The following is a 19,486-nucleotide window of genomic DNA, read 5'->3' as shown; positions in this document are numbered from 1 at the left end:
CTTGAAAACAAGATGTTTCATTTCATTGCCTTTTTCCTAGTGTAGTGATCTCAGTAAATAAACCACCTCAGCCTCCTTCCACCTGGAGCTGGTGAGGGAGGGAGTCCCCATGGCTCTCAGTGGCAATTCCTGGAATGCCCTCTTTCCTGTCATCTTGGAATGGGAGATGGGGGTTTAATGGCCTATCCTGTAGGCTCATGGACAGTACCCCTGGGAGATTTCAGGGGACTCTTAGAACTTATTGGCATAGAGTTTCTTCGTACTCAGTCTCTCCTGTAGAGTTTTCTTGTTGTTTTGTTTTCTATTTGTTTTTTATAGTCTTTCTAACATCTTAGCATCTAGAGGGTAGATGCTATTCCAGTCTCCTGGGTTTGAAGCTTTTCTGGAGGAGAAAATCAAGTCTGTGAACTTGGCAAGCATTGGATACAATTACAATTGAGGTTCACCTAGGCAGGCAAAGTTTAGGTGATGTTTAGCACCCACCAAACAGTCTGAGCCACAACAGGGGATGGTATGAACTAAATGAACCTTCTTTCTATAATTCTACCTCGGAGTTTTAAGTAGAGAGAGATAGATTTTGTAGTTTTAGTGTTTCTTCTCAGGTTCAACCAGAACCTGATGATGTGGGACTGGGGTGACCAAGCATCCTGATTTGTGTTGGACTAGGGGACTTAAGAGATGTGAAAATTTTAGTGCTAAAACTTGGACAGTCCCAGGATGGTTAGTCATCCTGTGTCTAATGTACAAGTGAGAGAAGGAAGAAGGCGTGGGACAGCCAAGATAGCATTGAAGTGAGCAAGAAGCTTTCCCTTCCAGAGCAGACTTTGTCAAGACAGGAAGGGAGATTTTCTTGGACATGTATTCATTTTACTGCTTACATATAGAGAATTACTTTATAAAGTATTTCTAAGAGGGAAGCCTACGTGACTACACAGTGTGACTACTCCCTGTGTGCCTGTGGCTGAAGGAGAGAGGCTAGTGCCCAGTTTCTGTCTATGTGGTATATACTTGACTATGCAAGAGCAGGGACTTCTGAGAGCTGCTGTAGGCACTGGGTATCTAGACTGTTTTAAGTGTCTCATCACACTGTCTGGAAAGGTGACAGAACCAGCATTAGGCAACTGGTTCTCCAAATTCTTTTTCTTTCTCTCTGGTTAGGATTAAAAGTTCCCTGATCAATTTCACCTTTACATAAAGTACACACACATAGATGATAGCTATGGGCACAACTTAATATTACATTTTTGATAATATTTCTTGGGAGCTGCCAGCCAGCCTTACAGCTCTTGTTGCAAGTCCCTTTCCATTCCCAGAGCAGGAAGAACACTTTCACCAACCTCTTTAGAGCCGCTCTTCTTGTCTTGTTTCTCACAGGGTTGCTGTGGATGTCTGGTCAACACTAGCTGATTTCTGTAACATACTGACTGCAGTGAATCAGTCTGAGGTGCCACTGTACAAGGACCCGGATGATGACCTCACCCTGCTTATCCTGGAAGAGGATCGGCTTCTCTCTGGCTTTGTCCCCTTGCTGGCTGCCCCTCAGGACCCCTGCTACGTGGAGAAAACCTCGGATAAGGTCAGCTGCAGGCCAAACATCCCTTCCCATTTACCCATTCTCTTAATTCTCCAGACTTTATTCTTGGGAAGTTTTCTGTGCAAACAGAACATGATTAAGTCATTGAGAAGGGTGTTAAGGGAAAATATCGACCTTTTAGCCGCTGACATCCAGTTCTGTGTCCTGAAAAAAATCCTCTCAACTTCCTTTTGGGGGGGGTGTCTCCTGTGTATGTGTATGAGAGAGAGAAATGAAGTGGGGGAAGGAAAGGAGGGAGGGAGGGAGGGAGGGAGGGAGGGAGGGAGGGAGGGAGGAAGAGGGGGGTGGAGGAGAGAGAGCGCAGAGCTCCTGGCATGTTGTATATACGATCATTTCCTCACATGTTTAAATAGTGCAGCTTGTGTTGGCAGTGCTCTTACTCAGCTCCAAATGGTTTGCATCATGCTTAAAGCACCCTCCTTCCTTCCCTCTCCCTCCTTCCCCAGCCACAGAACTCTGCACTAGGAAAACAGCCAGGGCTTTTTCCCTTCGCTAAGGAGGAGAGTGATAAATAGGTGACTAGAGAGAAGCAGACACCATGTGTTAACGTACAAAAAAAGCTTTTAGGAATATGAAGCATTCCTCGCTGCCTGGTTTCTATTTTCCTTCCTCTAAGGAGTGTTTTAACTTGACTTTTTTCTTGTCTGTTTATAGAAAACAAAAGCCATTCCCTGTTACCCTGGTGGGGACTGTGGAGAGTCTAGTTTAACAGTTGGGTCTTTAGCCAGTGGAGAGTAGGGCATTCTGGGTTGTTCCATCACACTCGTGGGGAATTAACAGTCTCCTGTGCTAAGGCACTTTTCAGAGAGTCTGTGGCATCCCGAGAGGAGAGCCCTTTGGGGAGTAGTCCATGATTGGCTTCTCAAGAGGAAGTCTATTTTTTTTAGACGAATGTTATTTTATTTTTAGGTTTTGTTGTTTTGCTGAAGTGTCTCACATATATCCCAGGCTGACCCCAGAATGGCTGTGTAGCAGAGGCTGGCCTTAAACTTCTAGTCCTCCTGTCTCAATCTCCCAAGTGCTAAGATAAGATATGTGTCACTACAAAAAGGAGGAAGAACTCCTCAATCAAGATGAAATGCATAATAGATACAGAACTGATTTTGTTGAGTCAGTAACTGACTTTCAGGGTTAGGATCTGACTAGGATGGAGTACTTGCCTAGCCTAGCACTTTCATGGCAGCTCACAACTGTCTATAAGCTCACTTCCATGGGACCCAACACCCTCACACAGACAATGTCCAGGTAAAACACCAGTGAACACACATTTTTTTTTTTTTAAAAATTGTTTTAATCCTTGAGTTCAATTTTCCACACCAAGACAGAAAGTAAAAACTGAATCCTAAACATGACCTATAAATACGGGATTTGTTTGTTTGTTTGTTTGTTTGTTTTTTGTTTGTTTGTTTTTGAGATAGGGCCTCAATATATAGCCCTGGCTGGCATAGAATCCAAAGAGATTCTCTACCTCTGCCTTTTAAGTGCTGCGATTAAAGACATGTGCCACCATGCCTGGCCTATGAGAGATGTTACTAATGTGCTGTCTAAGTCTCTATATTTATGTATTAATATAATTTATACATAAACAGTCCTTTAGAAAACAAACCAGAACAATTAGGTTGTCTACCAACCACAAGATTCTAGGTTTGATCCTCATAGTACAAACATATAGAGCAAAAAATTAAAACCCTGGGGTCATATACATACTATTGTCTCTTTTCACATATTTCAATATGTTCTTATATGGAAATTGTTATGTGGTACTGAAAATCAAATATGTAATAATTTTTATGATTACTTAGGGTTTTGTTTTGTTTTGGGGGGTTACCTTTTACCTTTTTTTTATAGATATTTTCTTTATTTACATTTCAAATGTTATTCCCTTTCCTAGTTTCCCCTCCAAAGATTCCCTCCCTCTTCTTCCCTCCCCCTCTCCCCTCCCCCTCCTCCCCACCCACCCATTCCCATTCTTAGCCCTGGCATTCCCCTATACTGGGGCATAGAGCCTTCACAGGACCAAGGGCCTCTCTTCCCACTGATGACTGACTAGGCCATCCTCTGCTACATATGCAGCTAGAGCCACAAGTTTTCTTTGGTTGGTGTTATAGTTCCAGGGAGCTCTGGGGTTACTGGTTAGTTCATATTGTTGTTCCTCCTATGAGGCTTCAGATCCCTTCATCTCCCTGGGTACTTTCTCTAACACCTTCATTGAGGACCCTGTGCTCCATCCAATGGATGACTGTGAGCATCACTTCTGTATTTGCCAGGCATTGGCAGAGCCTCACAGGAGATAGCTATATCAGGCTCCTGTCAGCAGGCTTTTGTGGGCATTTGCCATAGTGTTTGGTGCTTGTTTATGGGATGGATCCCCATGTGGGGCAGTCTCTGGATGTTCGTTCCTTCAGACTCTGCTCTGAACTTTGTCTCTGTAACTCCTTCCATGGGTATTTTGTTCCCCTTCTAAAAAGGATTCTGAGCTTCTGGGCTAATATCCACTTATCAGTGAGTGCATATCATGTATGTTCTTTTGTGATTAGGTTACCTCACTCAAGATGATATCCTCCAGATCCATCCATTTGTCTAAGAATTCCATAAATTCATTGTTTTTAATAGCTTCGTAGTACTCCATTGTGTAAATGTACCACATTTTCTGTATCCATTCCTCTGTTGAGGGACATCTGGGTTCTTTCCAGCTACTGGCTATTATAAGTAAGGCTGCTATGAACATAGTGGAGCATGTGTTCTTATTACATGTTGGAGCATCTTCTGGGTATATGCCCAGGAGTGGTACTGCTGAATCTTCCGGTAGAACTATGTCCAATTTTCTGAGGAACCACCAAACTGATTTCCAGAGTGGTTGTACCAGCTTGCAGTCCCACCAGCAATGGAGGAATGTTCCTCTTTCTCTATATCCTCACCAGCATCTGCTGTCACCTGAATTTTTTGATCTTAGCCATTCTGACTGGTGTGAGGTGGAATCTCAGGGTTGTTTTGATTTGCATTTCCCTGATGATTAAGGATGTTGAACATTTTTTTTTTTTTAGGTGCTTCTCAGCCATTCAGTATTCCTCAGTTGAGAATTCTTTGTTTAGCTCTGTACCCGTTTTTTAAAATAGGGTTATTTGATTTTCTGGAGTTCACCTTCTTGAGTTCTTTATACATATTGGACATTATCCCCCTATCTGATTTAGGATTGGTAAAGATCTTTTCCCAATCTGTTAGTTGCCTTTTGGTCTTACTGACAATGTCCTTTGCCTTACAGAAGCTTTGCAATTTTATGAGGTCCCATTTGTCGATTCTTTATCTTACAGCACAAGCCATTGGTGTTCTGTTCAGGAATCTTTCCCCTGTGCCCATATCTTCAAGGCTCTTCCCCACTTGAGACAGGGTTTCTTTTTAAGTAGAGAAATGTTCTAGGGCTTGGGCTTATCAAAAGTCTATATCCAACTGCCCAGTGGCAACCTTTGTACTCCCTTGATTACTTGAGCATTGGTAGCAGTAGTAAGGAGTCAAGTCATGCTCAGCCATATAAACCAGTTCAAGGTCAGCCAAGACAATATGAGAGAGTCCCTGTCTCAAAAAACAAAACAAATAAGCCCTGGGGACAGAGCATAAAATTTGGAAACTTACCTAGATTGTGCAAGGGCCCAGGGCTCAGTCCTTAGCACTGAAAATAAAAGAAAATTTGTAAATAGAAATAAAAGCCAAAGCCGGGCGTGGTGGCGCACGCCTTTAATCCCAGCACTCGGGAGGCAGAGGCAGGCGGATTTCTGAGTTCGAGGCCAGCCTGGTCTACAAAGTGAGTTCCAGGACAGCCAGGGCTATACAGAGAAACCCTGTCTCGAAAAACCAAAAAAAAAAAAAAAAAAAAAAGAAATAAAAGCCAAAGGCTGGAAAAATGTTCAGTGGTTAAGAACATTTGCTGCTTTTCCAGGAGACCCAGGTTTGGTTCCCAGCATCCACATCCCATCACAACAGTCACTAACTCTGGTTCTAAGGAATTCGGTGCCCTCTCTGGTTTTTGTGGGTACCTAAACACAGATAGGCATGCACCAAAACACTTAGGCACATAAAATGAAAATCTTTGAAAACTCATACTCTTGAGATTTGTTTAATAACTAATGGCTCTTGGAAGACCCTTTCTTTCCCAAGAGGAGTACTTGTTTTACTTGTTTATTTTGCAGAATTAAATAGAGTAAAATTCTGTTCTGCTTGTCTGATCTCAGAAGTGAGTAATAATGTGGGTATGTATAGTAGGAGGCTGAAGACAACTAAGAATTGTTTACCTTGCTGAGGAAGATGTTGAGTTAAAAGAGAAACTAAGTATCAATATCTTGGGTTAGTGCACCCTGATAATCAATCAATCCATCTATCTTTCTTACTCTCTCTTCTAACCTTTGTTGATACTAGGTAGACTTGATCCCAGAAAATTGTTCTGGGAAATACTCTCACTTAGTGCAGAACAAGGGAGGAGTCCTAACCAGCTTTAGGGCTCCCTTACCCTCATTTTTATCAGCTCATCAGTATTCCCAGCTGTAATGTTGGATACCAAATCTATGGCCTAGATGGAGAAGAATGAGGTCCTCTGCATACCCTCACCTTTTGGAAGCGATCACCGCTGCCTATGTGGCAGTAGCAGCCAGCTTGAAGTGGTTCCACTTCCAAGACTGTGAGAGGGTATTTCAGAATTAGCATCCCTACATCTCACCTCACCCACTCTTCAGTTTGTCTTCATTCCTTCTCATCCTGCAGTAAATAGCAGCATTGACTTTTTTAGTTGCTCATTTCAAAATCTTAGAGTTCTTGGCTTTTGTTTTTATCAAACCTTCATATCTAAACCATAAGCAAATTTGTTTCTTCTTTACCTTTAAAATACATCCAAGTTTTTAAAAAGCATGTAGATATGATTCATATCCACACCTTTATTCCATTCATTGAAATACCTTCTAACTATTCCTCTGGTCCCTAGTCTGTTTCTCAGCATTGGTGCTGAGTCTGCTGGTGCAGGCCTGTAATCCTAGCTACTCAAGAAGTGAAGGCAGGAGTATTATAAATTCAAGACCTTCCAGGGCAGATTTGAGGCTGACTGGATAACTTAGTGATACTATTTCAACGTGAAAAAAACTAGCTTTCCTAGTATGCAGAAGGTCCTGGACTCAGTCTCTAGTAACAAGCTCCCACACCCCTAAAATTAATAAAGTCTATAAATCATACTAATTTTTACTTCTAAACATTATGATTAGAACATTTTCTACTTGGAGTAAAATGCCAACATTTTAATAATGGGCTTCTGTACCATCTCTGATCTGACAATACCTTCCCCTGTTATCTCTGACCTCAGCTCCTCAGCTCTTACTGTCCTCCTCATTCCTACTGTGTTCTCTGGACACGTTGCATATTGGTCGTCTTCGCCATTCCTCATGCAGTTCAAGCACTCATGCCTTTGCAGTTACTCTTATCCTAATCTGGAAATGCTCTGGACCAGAGGGGTGTGTAGCTAGATCACTTCTGTGTTGTTGTCACCTTGTTGGAATTGGAACAAGATTCCTATATAAAAATGCTACCTTTTCCTTTGGCTCTAAGTTATTGTCTTCCATGATGAGGAAAAATCAATCATCTATCATGCATTGGGCCCTAACCTAGACTTTTCTGTCTAGTAATTCCTCTCAATAAACCTGTCTAAGCATTTATAAAAGAGGGACCAGAAGCTCAAGAGAGTAATAAAGATGATGCTAAATTCACATAGGTCATGTCAATGGCTAACCCAGAAGATGTGTATTAATGTGCCAAAAAGAATCTTTAGGAAATCCTGACCTTTTTAGCAATATGATAGGCATTTTCTCAGTCCCCTACTGGCTATTAGTAAAAAATGTAAAATATCTCAAGGACTTAGTTACAGCACCATTGGTGACTTCATTAATAGTTGAGATTAGTCATGTTTGGTCCAACTTGTATGCTCAGTCATCAGAAACTCATTGAGCATGTAACTATGTATGTAACCACACAGTGTAGGTGCTCTAAACATATAGGGTAAATATTCCACTTTGGGGAGCCATTTGTGGGGTATATAGATGTAAATGGCTATATACATTTCTTGAAGCCTGTAAGACATGAGTAACTCTTACTGTTTTCATGAGTTGCTAATAGTCATGTGAATGCATTGCCTTATAAGCACTGCCTTGGTGTGAACATTCCCAAGTCCTATGAAATTCTAGGTTTCTTTTGTTTTGTTTTGTTATTGTTGTTTTGGGGGATTATGAATTGTAGATTAAAATACAAGTTTTGTGGGCAGGAGAGGTGACTCAGTAGTTAATAATTGTAACTCTTGCAAAGGACCTGGGTCCAGATCCCACGTGGTGGCTCGCAATTATTCATAACTCCAGATCCTTCATCACTGGACATCTGGTACTCTTTGTGGTCACCAGTCACACAGGTGGTGCACTTACATATATGCAAGCAGAACACTCATACACATAAAAATAAAATAAATCAATCAAAAAAAATGAAAGCTTTTTCAATCAAATAAACAGAGTACATCACTGAATGGTTGTATCTTTTATATTTTAAAATATGTTGCAGGGATAGATAGTCTTTGCAAAGTTTTCAAGCTGGCTTCACTCTTGGTATTCTTTAGATTTATTTTATGTATGTATGTGTATGGGTGGCACCTGTGTGTAAGTGACCATGGAGGCTAGAAGATGATCCCCAGGAGCTACAGCCATAGACAGTTTTTAGCTGCCAGAAACGAGTACTGGAAACCAAACCTGGGTACTCTTAGCTACTAAGCCATTCTTCCAGGCCAACCCTTAACTTTTTGAGTATGTTGAACATCTTGAAGGATTAGTATTCTGCCTGAAATAAAGAAGCCATGGTAGAAAGTTCAGGTATAGACAAGCATGGTGACTCATTCCGTCAGGAGAAGGGAGAAGGGAAGCTAGTGATAAGGCAAGAAGAGACCTATCTAGAACCAACCACCAGGGAAAAGAGATTCACTGACTGACTGGTAGGCACCTGAATTCAGAGGTTATGTAGCTAACCTCTGCAGACCAAAGCAAAGTACCTAGGAAAGAATTGTAAAATTGTAGCTGTGTGTAGTGGCACATGCCTTTAACCTCAGCAATCAGGAGACAAAGATGGGTGGATCTCTGTAAGTTCTAGTCTGGTCTGGTCTACATATTGAATTCTTGGACCACCAGAGCTATATAGTGAGACCCTGTCTCAAAAAAAAGACAAAACAAAAAATAATTTAAAAATTAAAACTGTTGTTTCAATATTTCAAGCCCCATTAGTGAACCATAGTATTCTTGGGGAATAGGGAAAAGGAAGACCTGTGTACTAAGTTCAAGTTTAGTCTGTGCTACTATTGCAAAAAATAAAAACAAACTCCATGTTCTGAGATATATATATATATATATGTATGTATATATATGTTGTACTGGCTATTTTTGTGTCAACTTGACACAGCTGAGTTATCACAGAGAAAGGAGCTTCAGTTGAGGAAATGCCTCCATGAGATCCAACTGTAAGGCATTTTCTCAATTATTGATCAAGGGGGAAAGGCCCCTGTGGGTGGGACCATCCCTGGGCTGGTAGTCTTGGTTCTATAAGAGAGCAGGCTGAGCAAGCCAAGGGAGGCAAGCCAGTAAAGAACATCCCTCCATGGCCTCTGCATCAGCTCCTGCTTTCTAACCTGCTTGAGTTCCAGTCCTGACTTCCTTTGGTGATGAACAGCAGTATGGAAGTGTAAGCCGAATAAACCCTTTCCTCCCCAACTTGCTTCTTGGTCATGATGTTTGTGCAGGAATAGAAACCCTGACTAAAACATATGTATATGTATGTGTGTGTGTGTGTCTCTCTCTCTATATATATATATATAGAGAGAGAGAGACCTTTAAATCATAGCACTCAAAGGCTGAGACAAGAGAATTGAGAGATCAAGGCCAGCCTCTACTCTGGAGACATGCACACCTTTAATCCCAGCACTCAGGAGGCAAAGGCAGTCAGACATATGCATTCAAGACTAGCCTGGTCTACCAATTGAATTTTGAGACAGCCAGGACTACACAGGGAAACCCTGTCTCAAAAAAAAAAAAAATCTCTAATGTATACTAGGATTTACTTCAAAATTATCTGGGCGACTGGAGATAGGTGGGACTATAAGTGGGAAGGAGAAGCTAAATGCTGAGCCTGTTAACTCTGAATAATGGATATGTTGAATCCATTACAGCATTCTACTTTCGTATGTATATAAAATTTCCATTATAAGCTTTAGAAATAATACCCAGGATCTTAAACATAGTCAATGAGTGCTTGAGTGCTGGCACTAGTCATCCATACAGATGCACATACTCCATAACGTGCATGTGAGGTTAGAGGGCCACTGTTAGGGTTCAGTTCTCTCCTTCCACCACACAGGTCCTAGAAACTGAACTCAAGTTGTCAGCTCGGTTGACCCATACCTTTACCTGCCAAGCCATCTTGAAAGCAAGTAAACATTGTCATATTATATTGTTCAAGATAAGGGACAAGTAATGAAGCCATAAAGTTGATAGTTTTTCAGTCACTGATCGTGTTCTAGATAGTATGGTGCTACGTTCTTCACATGTATCTCCTCACCAAAATCCCAGCAGCTTTATAGGTAGAACGTGGTGGTGGTGGTGGGGGGGGGGGGGATGAGAAGGACAGCATTAGAAAAAAGATACAGAGTGCAAGTTGTAGTGTGAATATAAGAAGTTTAATAGAAATTAATGCAGCCTGCTAGCAGGCCTGAGACAGGAGTGTCAGTTGAGCTCAGGAGTTCAAGGCATGCTTTGATCACATAGGGAAAACCCTACTTCAAAATGCCAAGCCAGTAAACATGCAGTTTAATTATCTCCTGTAAAACAAATGCATATAATTGTATAGTTTATATCACAAATATCATAAATTTTTGTTTAGTCCCTTAGTCATTTATTTTTCAGGAAGTTACCGGTTTTTGCTTTATCAATAATGTCATATCAAGCAGCATTATACATATTTTGATGTTTCTTCATTAATTTACAAGGATAAACTTTGCGAGTAGAATTGCTAGACTATAGAGATTGTACCAAATTTTAGGGCTTTTCATGTATAAGACCAACTGTAATGCCGGGCGTGGTGGCGCACGCCTTTAATCCCAGCACTCGGGAGGCACAGGCAGGTGGATTTCTGAGCTCGAGGCCAGCCTGGTCTACAAAGTGAGTTCCAGGACAGCTAGGGCTCTACAGAGAAACCCTGTCTCAAAAAACCAAAAAAAAAAAAAAAAAAAAAAGAGAGAGAGAGAGCAACTGTAGAATATGAGAGTAGCTGCTTTCTAACTTCCTTACAGTCCTGAAAGAGTTAGCTTTTTTGTAACTTTTTCCAAGATGGACAAGAATGACTTCTACCTCCCATGTGCTGAGACTACAGGTGTGCCACTGTCCTTGGCATCTTTGCTTTACTCTTGTGGAGCTATTTTGTTTTTATATTGAGTGAAATGGGAATTTGGGGGACTCTTGAAGGAAAAGGTGTAGTATTTTTTTCTATATAGGCAATAAGAAATATTTCCACTGCAGATGTAGCTCAGTTGGAGAGTACTTGCCTGGCATGCATAAAGTCCTAGGTTGATCCCCAGTAACACATAAAACTGGGCATGGTGGTCTAAGCTTGTGATCTTAGACGGAGGCAGGAGGATCAGGTCAGTTCATCCTCAGCTAGACCAGCCCTGGGGCACATGAACTCTTGTCTCAAAAAAAGAAATGCTTTAAGCTGGAGAGATGTTTCAGCAAAGGAGAGAGAGAGAGAGAGAGAGAGAGAGAGAGAGAGAGAGAGAGAGAGAGAGAAGAAGAAGAAGAAGGAGGAGGAGGAGGAGGAGGAGGAGGAGAAGAGAGGAAGAGAGAGAAAGACCACACCAGGGAGCAGCAGCTATGGTGGTGCATGCCTTTAATCCCAGTGCTCAGGATGCAGAAACATGCAGATCTCTGTCGGTTTGAAGCCAGCCTGGCCTGTATAATGAGTTCCATGACAGTCAGGACTACATAGAGAAATCCTGTCTCAAGAAAAAAACAACTTTATATGCCCCAGTACAGAAGAACGCCAGGGCCAAGAAGTGGGAGTGAGTGGGTAGGGGAGCAGGATGTGTGTGTGGGGTATAGGGGACTTTGGGGATAGCATTTGAAATGTAAATGAAGAAAATATCTAATAAAAAGATGTTTTTAATTAAAAAAAAACAGGAAGGGAAAAAACAGAACAGGAAGGAGAAGGGAAAGGAAAAAAGGAAGAGAAGAAAGAAAATATGTTTTGTTTGTCACACAATACTAGTTAAGATCTTTTGTTTTTACCCTTTGAGATGGTTTCTCTTATACCATTCTATCAGCCATAGGAATCTACAGAAAAAATAATTTTAGCCAAATTTTAGAAACATACTATGATCTATATGTTTCCTTCTCTGCTTTGCCTGTTTGATCCAGAGTCTTTGTAAACTTATATAGTGTTTTGAAAAGTCCTCTGGCTTATAGCAAAGAGATATTACAAGTTCAGATTTAAATTTTTGTCTTGTCTTTTCTCACTATATAGATAAGGAACTTTTCATTATCCATTTCACAAATGTGTTTCTGGAACTGACCTTCATTCTTTTTTGTTTGTTTGTTTGTTTTTGGTTTTTCTTCTCTGTGTAGCCCTGGCTATCCTGGAACTCACTCTGTAGACCAGGCTGGCCTCGAGCTCAGAAATCTGCCTGCCTCTGCCTCCCAAGTGCTGGGATTAAAGGCGTGCGCCACCGCCCCTGGCTCTGACCTTCATTCTTATGTTTTATTTATTTCGTGTGGAAGGTGCACTTGTGACAGTATAGGCGTGGAAGTCAAAGGGTGTCTGACCATGTGGGTCCTGAGAATAGAACTCAGGTCATCTGGGACAGTGGAAGGTAGCTTTAACCTCTGAGCTGTCTTGCTGGCCATAACCATTTTTTTTGTATATATCTCTCTCTGTGCCTTTTTGTTAATCTTATCTTTTTTTGTGCTTTCCTGCCACTTTATGAATCCTTTATAAGCCTATGAATTATCATTACCTTGATCTACTCCAGTACTTCCAGATTGTATCAGTTATTGCTTAATATATCAATCTAATTTCTTAGATTCTAGACTCTGATATTTTGTCTGGTTGGGGGTGTTTTTTTTTCCTTTTCTTTTAGATTTATTTTTTCTATGTGAATGAATATTTTGCATGTATGTATATGTGTCTGGTGCTCACAGAGCAGGTATCATCAGATGCTTTGAAACTAGAATTACAAATGATTGTGATTCACATTGTGGGTGCTAGGAATCTGTATTTTTGTGAGAGCAATAAGAGCTCTTAACCTCTGAGCCATGTCTCCAGCCTTAAAGACTTTTTAATGTCCATGTCTTTGGTAGGTGAAGTATCTAGGTATTCTTTTTTGTTCTAGCCTGATAAGTCTCACATGTTAGCATTCATTAAAACCATATTGACAACTTTGTTAAAACACAGTTTCTGGGCTTCACATGAATGTCACTCATTGTGGGGAGGAGTTGACTAAAATTGTATTTCTAACACATTCTTAGGCCATGCTAGTGTTAAATCTTCTACATATTGAGAACAACTGTTTTTAGAGACATGATAGTTGGTCAAATTGTAGTTACAAGGCAAAATTTTCAGACCAGCTAAGAATAAAGATTCCAGGGGTATTTGGAAAACTTAACAGGAAGGTTATGAAAGGTAGTTACCAATTCTGGCTTTAACTTTTGAATACGGAAAATATTACCTGAGAGCTCACATACCTCACCTCTTGTTGCCTCTTGAGCTCACTTTCTGAGCTCTAGAAAAAAACAATTATCCTCAAATTATAATGAGCAATCTCTCTTGAATGAAAATGAAGACACTGGTCTGGGTAACCTCCTTTCCTAAAAGAACTCTGAGGCATACAGCTAACACTTCATGCTTATTGTGTATTTACTGCTGTCCTAGGCCCTACATTATTTCATTTAGGTTTCCCAGAAGCCCTGGAATAATGTTAAGCCTTAAAACAGTGCCAAGGGGGACTGGAGAGATGACTCAGTTGTTAAGAGCACTGACTGCTCTTCTGGAGGTCCTGAGTTCAAATCCCAGCAACCACATTGTGGCTCACAACCATCTGTAATGGCATCTGATGCCCTCTTGTGGTGTGTCTGAAGACAGTGACAATATACTCACATGCATTAAATTAATTAATTAATTAATTAGTTAATTAATTTAAAAAAAAAACAAAAACAAAAAACTGTGCCCAGGATGGCATGGCTAAGCATGATGGATTCAAACTCTGGCCATCTAAGTGCTCGGAGAAGTGTAGTAGGTGTGTGACGGGACAAATAGTTATTTGGTGCTTCCAGTCCTTGAGACCTTGCACACCCACTCAAACATACACATAGACTCAAATTGATGAAATTGGTAGTCATTCATGGTGTTGTACACTTATAATCCTAGCATATTTAGGAGGCAGAAGCAGGAGGAATAGGCAAATTCTGATTTTACTAATAGTTCACACTACAGATTCTCAACTCAGAATAGAGTTATGTCCCCCCAAAACCATTATAAATTAGAAATAGTGCTGGAGAGATGGCTCTGTGGTTAAGAGCACTGACTGCTCTTCCAGAGGTCTTGAGTTCAATTCCCAGCAACCACATGGTGGCTCACAACCATCTGTAATGGGATCTGATGCCCTCTTCTGGTGTGTCTGAAGACAGGGACAGTGCACTCATACAAATAAAATAAGTAAATCTTTGGGCTGGTGAGATGGCTCAGTGAATAAGAGCACTGACTACTCTTCCGAAGGTCCTGAGTTGTGGCTCACAACCATCTGTAATGAGATCTGACTCTCTCTTTGGGAGTATCTGAAGACAGCTACAGTGTACTTAGATATAATAAATAAATAAATCCTTTTAAAAAATAAATTGGAAATATTCTAATCCAAATGCACTTGATACACCTAAAATAACAAAATCATAAAAATGCTGAAGACTATGTATAGTCTGTAGTATAAACTGTCTCTAAAATCATGAAAGCATTCTTTTTTTTTTTTTGGTTTTTGGTTTTTGAAGACAGGGTTTCTCTGTATTGCCCGGGCTGTCCTGGAACTCACTTTGTAGACCAGGCTGGCCTCGAACTCAGAAGTCCTCCTGCCTCTGCCTCCCGAGTGCTGGGATTAAAGGCGTGTGCCACCACACCCGGCTTCTACTGGCTCTTTATAAACACTATTTGTTGTTCTCTTTCTAGTTGTGTTGTACAAGTTCTTTATATATTTTGAATATAAATTCTTATCAGTTATACCCTGTGAATATTTCAATTCATAATTGTGTTCTCTTTGTTACTTTGTTTATATAGCTGAAATATCAATTTTTTTATTTTTAATAAAGTTCAGGTTTTTTTAATTTTTTTTTACAGTTTAATAGCTTTTTGCCTTAGAAATTTTTCCTTATCCCCAAGGTCATAGAAATTTTCTCTATTGCTTCCCAAACTATTCATTCTCTCTCTCTCTCTCTCTCTCTCTCTCTCTCTCTCTCACACACACACACACACACACACACACACACACACACATGCATACACAAGTAATGGTTCTAGAGACAGTTTCTAAGTGCTGGTGTTATAGGCAACCATCACCAGGTCTAGATAGTCTTTGTTTAAAAATAACATTTTTTTTGTTTGTTTGTTTCTCATTTAAATTTTTCTGCTTCACCAGGCTGGAGAGATGACTCAATGGTTAAGAATACTTGCTGCTCTTGCAGAGGATCTGGGTTCAGGGGGCTTACAATTACCTGCAACTTCATGTAGGTATTTGTATCTGATACTCTCTTCTGGTCTCTGTGGTCGCCTGCACATATGGTACACACACACACACACACATTATTTTATGGCTTTTTTTTCCAATTAGAAATATAATTACTGATTAAAGTTTATTTTTTCCTTACTGCACATTTTTGAGATATGATTGTAGGGCTGAAGAGATGGCTCAGCCATTAAAGTCTAAGCTTACCACCAAAACTATAAGATGTGATTATATTATCATCTCACTTCCACTGGCTTTTCATAAGGAGTTAGCCCTCTTTGTGATGTTTTGTTTTGGCTCTTTTGGTATTTTTCTTTGTTTGCTTTGTGTTCCTATTGGGTATCTGTAAGTTGAAGTCAGAGGATAATAATTCAGGTGTTCTCTTTTTTCCCTCCTTGAGACAAGGTCTCTTGTTAGCCTGGAGCTTGCCAGTTAGGCTAGACTAGCTGACCGGCAAGCCCAAGGACCCCCTGGTTCTGCCTTCCCAGGTTTGGAATTAAAAGCACATGCCACCACACCTAGCATTTTTACATCAGTTGGGGGGTGGGGGGGGGGAGTTGGGGGTGGAGCTCAGGTCCTCATGTTTGCAAAGTAAGCACTCTTACTGACCAAGTTACCAACTCAGCTCTGAAGTTTTTCATTTTATCTTCAGTTTTAGAAGTTTGAGATATGTATCAGGAGGTTTTATTTTGCTTGAATTTTTTTACTGGAACTCTTAGACTGGTAGGCTTATGGTTTTTCATCAAATTTGGAGCATCTTTTGGATATTCTTTTTTTCTGTGCTAGTTCTCCCATTTTGGAATTCTGTATGTATATGTCCAGACTCTAGGTGAGGTTCCATAGATTGGTGAGGCTCCTGTTTTCTTCAGTTTTTGTCTTCAAATTCATTGACTGTTTTTCTGAGCCTCCAACCCATTGTTATGGTTTTTGTTTATGCTTTTTTGGATTTTTTTTTTTTTTTGGTGTTTCGAGACAGGGTTTCTCTGTGTAGCCCTGGCTGTCCTGGCACTCACTTTGTAGACCAGGCTGGCCTCGAACTCAGAAATCCGCCTGCCTCTGCCTCCTGAGTGCTGGGATTAAAGGCGTGCGCCACCACGCCCGGCGGATTTTTTTTTTTAAATAAAGTCTCACTATGCAGCCCTGGCTGGCCTGGAACTCACATTAAGCCAGGCATCCAGAGGTGGGGGATATTTGTTAGAATGACTTTTAGGCAGTGGTCCAGCTAGTCTAACAATGGCTGTCTACCAATGGAAGTTCCAAGAATCCAATAGTTGTTCAGTCCCCAAGGCTGAATGTTTCAGCCAGTCCTCCAAGAAGTGGCTTTAAATAGTGAAGGAATAGAGTTGTTAGGAAGAGCTAGCAGGCAAAGAGAGAGAGCAAGCTTCCTTTGTCCAAGTACTTTCTATAGGCTGCCAGCAGAAGGTGTGGCCCAGATTAACGGCAGATCTTCCCATCTTAGGTGTCTCTTTCTACTTCAAAGATTCAGATTAAAAGTGAATCTTCCCATGTCAAATGCCTTAAAATTTAAAAAAAAAAAAAAAGTCCCGCATCGATGTGCTCAGCCATTGGATTTTAGTTAATTCCAGGTGTAGTCACATTGACAACCAAGAGTAGCTATCATACCCAGCTTAGGTTTTTTTAGGGGGGAGAGCTGTTTTGTTTGTTGTTGGGTTTTTTGTTTAGTTTTGTTTTGTTTTTTGAGACAAGCTCTCATTCTGTAACTCATATTGGCCTCAGATTCACTATGTAGGACAGGGTAGCCTCAGACTTAAGGCCATCCTCTGGCCTCAGTGTCCCAAGCACTAGGAATAACAGGTGTAAGCCATTATAACTGATTTTTCTTTTTAGAATATTATGTTTGGTACCTATGCATACTCAGCAGGCACTGAGATGGATGCTCAGCCTTTTTTCCTATTTCAGTCTGCTCTTAAACTCATCTAGGAAATTTATTTCATTACCTTGTTTTTCAGTTCATGAATTTCCATTTTGTTCTTATAATTTCCTTTTCTGTCTGTTCACCCATTAAGGCTATATTTCTATGCTCAATATGTAGTAACCAGCACTTGAAAGTCTGAGTTAGGAGATAATGCAAGTACAAGGCCACCCTGAACTATCTACCCCCCACCCCCAGTCTTAAGGGGGGAAAGCTATCCTTTTCTTAAAGTCTTTAAAGTCCTGGCTAATTCTAGCATCCATGCCATCTCACATTTGATTTCTATCACATATGCATTGTACTTTGCTCTTCTTTACGTCTAGTGATGTTTGTTTAATCAGTGAACATTGTGTCCACAAGTCCAAATAGACTCTGTATTTTGTTAATGTCCCCTGGAGAGTGCTGAGTGTTTCTGTGATTTCAGTTGGTAGGTAAAGTTCTGTCTGGTTGTACCTTACTTCAGTAAGCTTGGTTTGGAGAAGTTTATTGTTTGTTTGTTTGTTTGTTTGTTTGTTTTTGAGACAGGATCTCACTGTGTAGCTAGGCTTGCCTTGAACTCTCAAAGATCTATGTGCTTGTCTCTGATTCCCAGGTGTTGAGATTAAAAGGTGTTGGACAGCACTCTCACCTACCTTACTTTTATACACTGTTAATGATACAGGAAGTCAGTGCATCTGCATCTCCAGTCATATGAGCAGACACTACTCATATATTCACAGATGACATGTATGTCCCTCCACTTTTTTGCTATAGGCAGGGTTTTAGTTTTTTGAGGCAGAGGTACTATGTAATGCAGACTGTCCTGGAACTCTAGCCTCAGCTGGGATTATAGAGGTGAAGCTCCGTGTCTGGCTCTAGGCTTGGTTTTAGGCTCCGTTAGTGTTCAGGGTTGGAGAGAGAAGCTCAGTCAGCTCACCAGTGCTTTTCACAGAAGACCCAGGTTGGGTTTCCTCACTCATGTGGCGGGTCTCAACTTTCTGTAACTCCAGTTCCTGGAGACTCCCTTTTCCAGCCTAATCAGGCACTAGGCATGCATGTAGTACACAGATATACATGCAGACTCACTACCACTGGTGTGTGTGTGTGTGTGTGTGTGTGTATTAGTGAATTAGGTCTAACTTAACTGTAAGTGTTGTCTTTACTCCTCAAGTATAGCTGCTTGCAATGAGTGTTAACAGTATTACCATTTCTTTCTCTGGCAGCTCAGACTTTAGTTCTCTTATCCCTAGGCATTAGTCTTTATTTGGCTTGCATACACAACGTTAACTGCCATGTATTTACTAGTGCAATAAAAGATCTATTATCTATTTATATATCTTCCTTGCATGTTTATGGCCTTGCTTATTTTTATATCATCATCATCATTACTGATATGCAAATTCCTTATATATTGTTTATAGTTATGTTTTATGTATTAAAAATGTTTTCTCCTGTTTAGTGATGTTTATATAAACTTATTCTTTTAATGGGGCTGGAGAGATGACTTGGTAGTTGACAGCACTGATTGCTCTTCCAGAGGACCTAGGTCAATTCCTAAAACCCACATGGCTGCTCACAACTGTCTGTAAATCATGCATGTGGTGCATGGATATATGCAGGAAAAACACCAATACACATTAAATAAATAAACAAACAAACAAACAAATAATGTGTGTGTGTAATTTTACAATGTACAAATTTAGATTTTTATATAGGCAAATGTGTCTGTTTTCTGTGTGTCTACTTGGAGTTTTAATCATGGTTCTCTCTTAGTACACCTATTATTTTGTACACCTGTTTAATTAGATGCAGTTCAGCAGTTAAGAGCACTGGCTGCTCTTCTAGAGGTCCTTAGTTCAATTCCCAGCAACCACATGGTAGGTAGCTCACAACCATCTGTAGTGAGATCTGATGCTCTCTTCTGGCATGTAGGTATACATGCAGATAGAGCACTAATATACATTAAACAAATAAATCTTTTTTAAAAAGTTTGTGATTAACATACAGTCGGGCTTCTGCCATTTTTAACTGAAGAATAAATTCTAGTATAAGTCATCGTTTAGAACAAAGGCTTTTAGAGTCTGGTGTTTTTGTGGGCTGTGATGTGTGTGTGTGTGTGTGTGTGTGTGTTTCCATTATCATTAGTGACAGAAAATATTAATCTTTA

General features: G+C 40.4%; 1 protein-coding gene across 3 annotated transcripts in view; it reads left to right on the top strand.

Moving 5' to 3' along the window:
• Smg6 (SMG6 nonsense mediated mRNA decay factor) overlaps positions 1-19,486 on the top strand; it is a 234,164-nt gene that overhangs the window by 123,592 nt on the left and 91,086 nt on the right. For all 3 annotated transcript variants that reach the window (XM_021176232.3, XM_021176235.3, XM_021176236.3), the window contains exon 13: positions 1,375-1,576. In XM_021176232.3, the coding sequence (XP_021031891.1) occupies positions 1,375-1,576 (202 nt within the window). The remainder of the gene's footprint in view (positions 1-1,374; positions 1,577-19,486) is intronic.

This window comes from Mus caroli, unplaced genomic scaffold (genome assembly GCF_978045245.1).
Source record: "Mus caroli unplaced genomic scaffold, Mus_caroli_1 scaffold_13, whole genome shotgun sequence".
In the NCBI taxonomy this organism is placed as follows: Eukaryota; Metazoa; Chordata; class Mammalia; order Rodentia; family Muridae; genus Mus; species Mus caroli.
Note: the sequence above shows the minus strand (reverse complement) of the source record. Positions and strands in the feature narration are given on the sequence as shown.